The 2914-nt window shown below is 48.5% G+C and overlaps 1 protein-coding gene across 1 annotated transcript in view; it reads right to left on the bottom strand.

The window, feature by feature from the left end:
* Positions 1-139, bottom strand: part of ZEB1 (zinc finger E-box binding homeobox 1) — a 192610-nt gene extending 192471 nt beyond the window's left edge. Inside the window, 1 exon segment of the mRNA XM_024750140.1 lies at positions 66-139. Coding sequence (XP_024605908.1) covers positions 66-123 — 58 coding nt within the window. The 5' untranslated portion in view covers positions 124-139.
* Between the last annotated feature and the right edge of the window lie 2775 nt (positions 140-2914).

Consider the following 2914-nt stretch of genomic DNA (forward strand, 5'->3'; position numbering starts at 1 on the left):
CGGGGGCGCCCCAGCCGCCCGGCTCCCCCTGACTCCGCCGCTCCCCGGTCCGCTCCGCCACTCACCGTTATTGCGCCGCGGGTTCGCCTGCTTTCTGCGCTTACACCTGGGGCCATCCGCCATGATCCTCTCGCTTGTGTCTAAAAGGGGCGGGGGCGATGGGGATCGGTGCGGACGTGGTCCGAAGGGCGACTGGCCGTCGGAGTGAGAAAGGTAAAGTAGGAGGCTCTGAACCGGCCACACCCGCCGCGGCCGCCAGGGGCACGATCGGGTCTGGCTGATTCTCCCCGGGATCCGGTGTCCTCGGAGCTGCCCCCGGAGTGGCCGGAGCGACCTGTCCTCCCTCCTTCTCACGGGGGGCTCACGCACCCCGGGCCCCCCGGGGACGCCCCGGGATCGGGGGCAGGCAGGTCCGGGGAGCGGAGAGGGGCTAGTTCGGGACATGCGGTGCCAGGGGAGAGGCCACCTGACCCCGCACGTCTGACTCTCTGCCCCTCCTCGGACGCACGGTTTTCCCCCGCGCGACCCGGGATGGGAAGTGACTTCAACGAGATAGAAGTCCAGCTGGAGCGACGGAGGGGCGAGGAGTTCCGCTTGCGAGCCACCTCGGCGGTAACGCGGCCTGAGTAATGCCCACGCCGGCCTGTCTCACTTCCTCCTCCGCGCCGGGCGCTCACCTGCTGTCACCTCGGCCGCCCCCGCCCCCGCCCCCGCCCCCGGCCGGCCAGATCCGAGGCTTCCAGACTTAGAGCTGAGGTTATCGACAGGCCGCGATTTAGTACCTAGACGGGCAGCTGTGGCTGCGAAGGACCTTCCGGCAAGAAACGAGGGCCGGCGGGGTTGGTCTTGGGGGCAGAGCGGTTGCGATCTTCTCTGAGTTCTTTGTACAAGTTCGGGGACTTCTGGAGGGCCACGTAGATAACACCACAAATACCAAGAAAGTCAGGTCTTAAGTGCTCGGTAGGGACTTAGCTTTCCCTCCTCCCCGCCTTCAAATGAGGAAATGTCTTTGGGACCAACCTTACGGAATAAATGAGCCGGGCTGCACTTCGAATCGTGCAGTTCCAAGTGAACACGGTAAGAGATGACAGAGAAATTGAGGAGACCGGAGCGTGACGAAGTATGAGAAACAACCCAGTCACCTAGCACAGTGCTGTCACAGTAGGTGCTCAATAAATTCATGCCTATAATTTCTGCCGTGCCTATGGCTGGACTTTTTTATTATGTTAATCTTCTAAACACTCTCCAGACTTTTAGAAGATTCACTAATAATCTCTTCACACCTTTCAACTGAAATAAATTTACAGCTGAAGTCTGGTAATTTAAAATTAGAAAGTTTAATCCTGACTATAGATGAAAATTCTCTCCCACGTTTGCTGTGGCATTTTGAGAAGTGAATGCATTATTTATTGGTGCGTGAAATGTGACTGTAAATATCCTTTGCTATACATGATGTCTATATGTCTGCTCCCTTCCTCAAGGCCACAACTACAATTATCCGTCCTAATGATCATCTTAAGTACAGGCCGCCCTGCCTTTCCTCAGCACCATGTTAATTGACCTTGTACATGTGAGGACCAGACCATGTTGGTGCTTTGCTTGGTTCAAGTGGTGCTTTTTCCCGGCCCTCTTAAGAACTGTGTGATGTTCTTCAATTTCCTTCTGCATCAGCTTGTAGACTTTATCCTTTGCTGGCATCCCTCCGCTCCCCCCACCCCAGCACACAGGCAGACACACACACGCACATCTTTTTTACAGCCCCCCTAATTTCCAGTCCGAAAGGAAAAAACAGAACAAAACAAAACTTTCTAACTCTAGTGCACGTTTCACGTACTTTTAAACTTAGAAAGTGTCCAACGTCTTTCTGAGGTGCCTGTCCTGACCCCCGACTAGGCTTTCTTCGTTGTTCATCCTTACCTTGAAGGCAGAGAGACCAAGTCAAGCGATAAGCCAAGTGGAAGTCATCTTCCTTACTTTAGTGGTTACTGGTTTAGTTAGTTTGGGCCAGACTATTCAACTTCTTGTGGACAGGTACCTTTTTTGTGTTTTGCTTGTTCATTTCTGTGCCCTTAGCACTTAGCAGAGTACCTAGTCACAGAGCAGATGCTTGGTAGGTAAATATTTCTTTTAAAAGTGAGTATCGTTGACTTTTTCTGAATCTCTTCTTGGCTCTAACGTAAGGGTTGTTTATCTGCCTTCATCACATTCGTTCTTAGGAGCAGTTGAAATCATGAATGTGAAAGCCATTTTCTGTCGTTTATATTCTGCCTTATTTTGAGGCTAATTGCTCTTGATTTTAGATTCTCCATAATCATTTGTCCCAAATGATTAATCCCGATCACTTCTGGTTTTTAAATATGCACAGGAAATATTGATGTTCCAAATTTTCTAATACAGAATTTCAATTTTGTAAAATCCTACACTAATTAGATATAGATTATAAATTTAATATGTGGTTAATGCGCTTTATTTACTGTAATGTTCCCAAAATTATTGAACGCTAGACTGGAAAGAAAGCAGGCAAAAGTAAATCTCAAGATAGATTGCTGCTTTAAACCTGATGCGTATGTGATGGTTGCTTTCTCTATTAAATGTAACTGAAGAATTGGAAAAAATCTTGAGAATAACTTTAGAAAAGGAATTTCTAAATAAATGTCTTAAACTTTAGGTTTATTTAGTCAATTATACCTCAACTTTAAAAAAATTAGGCTTTATTCAAACATGGTGGGGATACTAGAGTTTAGCATGTATCCTGTATTGTTGTTGGTTTTTAGTAATCGTAGTGTCATTGTACAATATGTATTCAATATGTGCTCCTAGCTCTAATGTCACTGAAGTGGTAACACTGCTTCCAGGGAGCGCTGGGATTGCACATGTTGAAGGAGAGGTAGACTGCTAAAACTGAATTCCTGTA

Source organism: Neophocaena asiaeorientalis, unplaced genomic scaffold (genome assembly GCF_003031525.2).
Source record: "Neophocaena asiaeorientalis asiaeorientalis breed wild unplaced genomic scaffold, Neophocaena_asiaeorientalis_V1.1 scaffold4, whole genome shotgun sequence".
In the NCBI taxonomy this organism is placed as follows: Eukaryota; Metazoa; Chordata; class Mammalia; order Artiodactyla; family Phocoenidae; genus Neophocaena; species Neophocaena asiaeorientalis.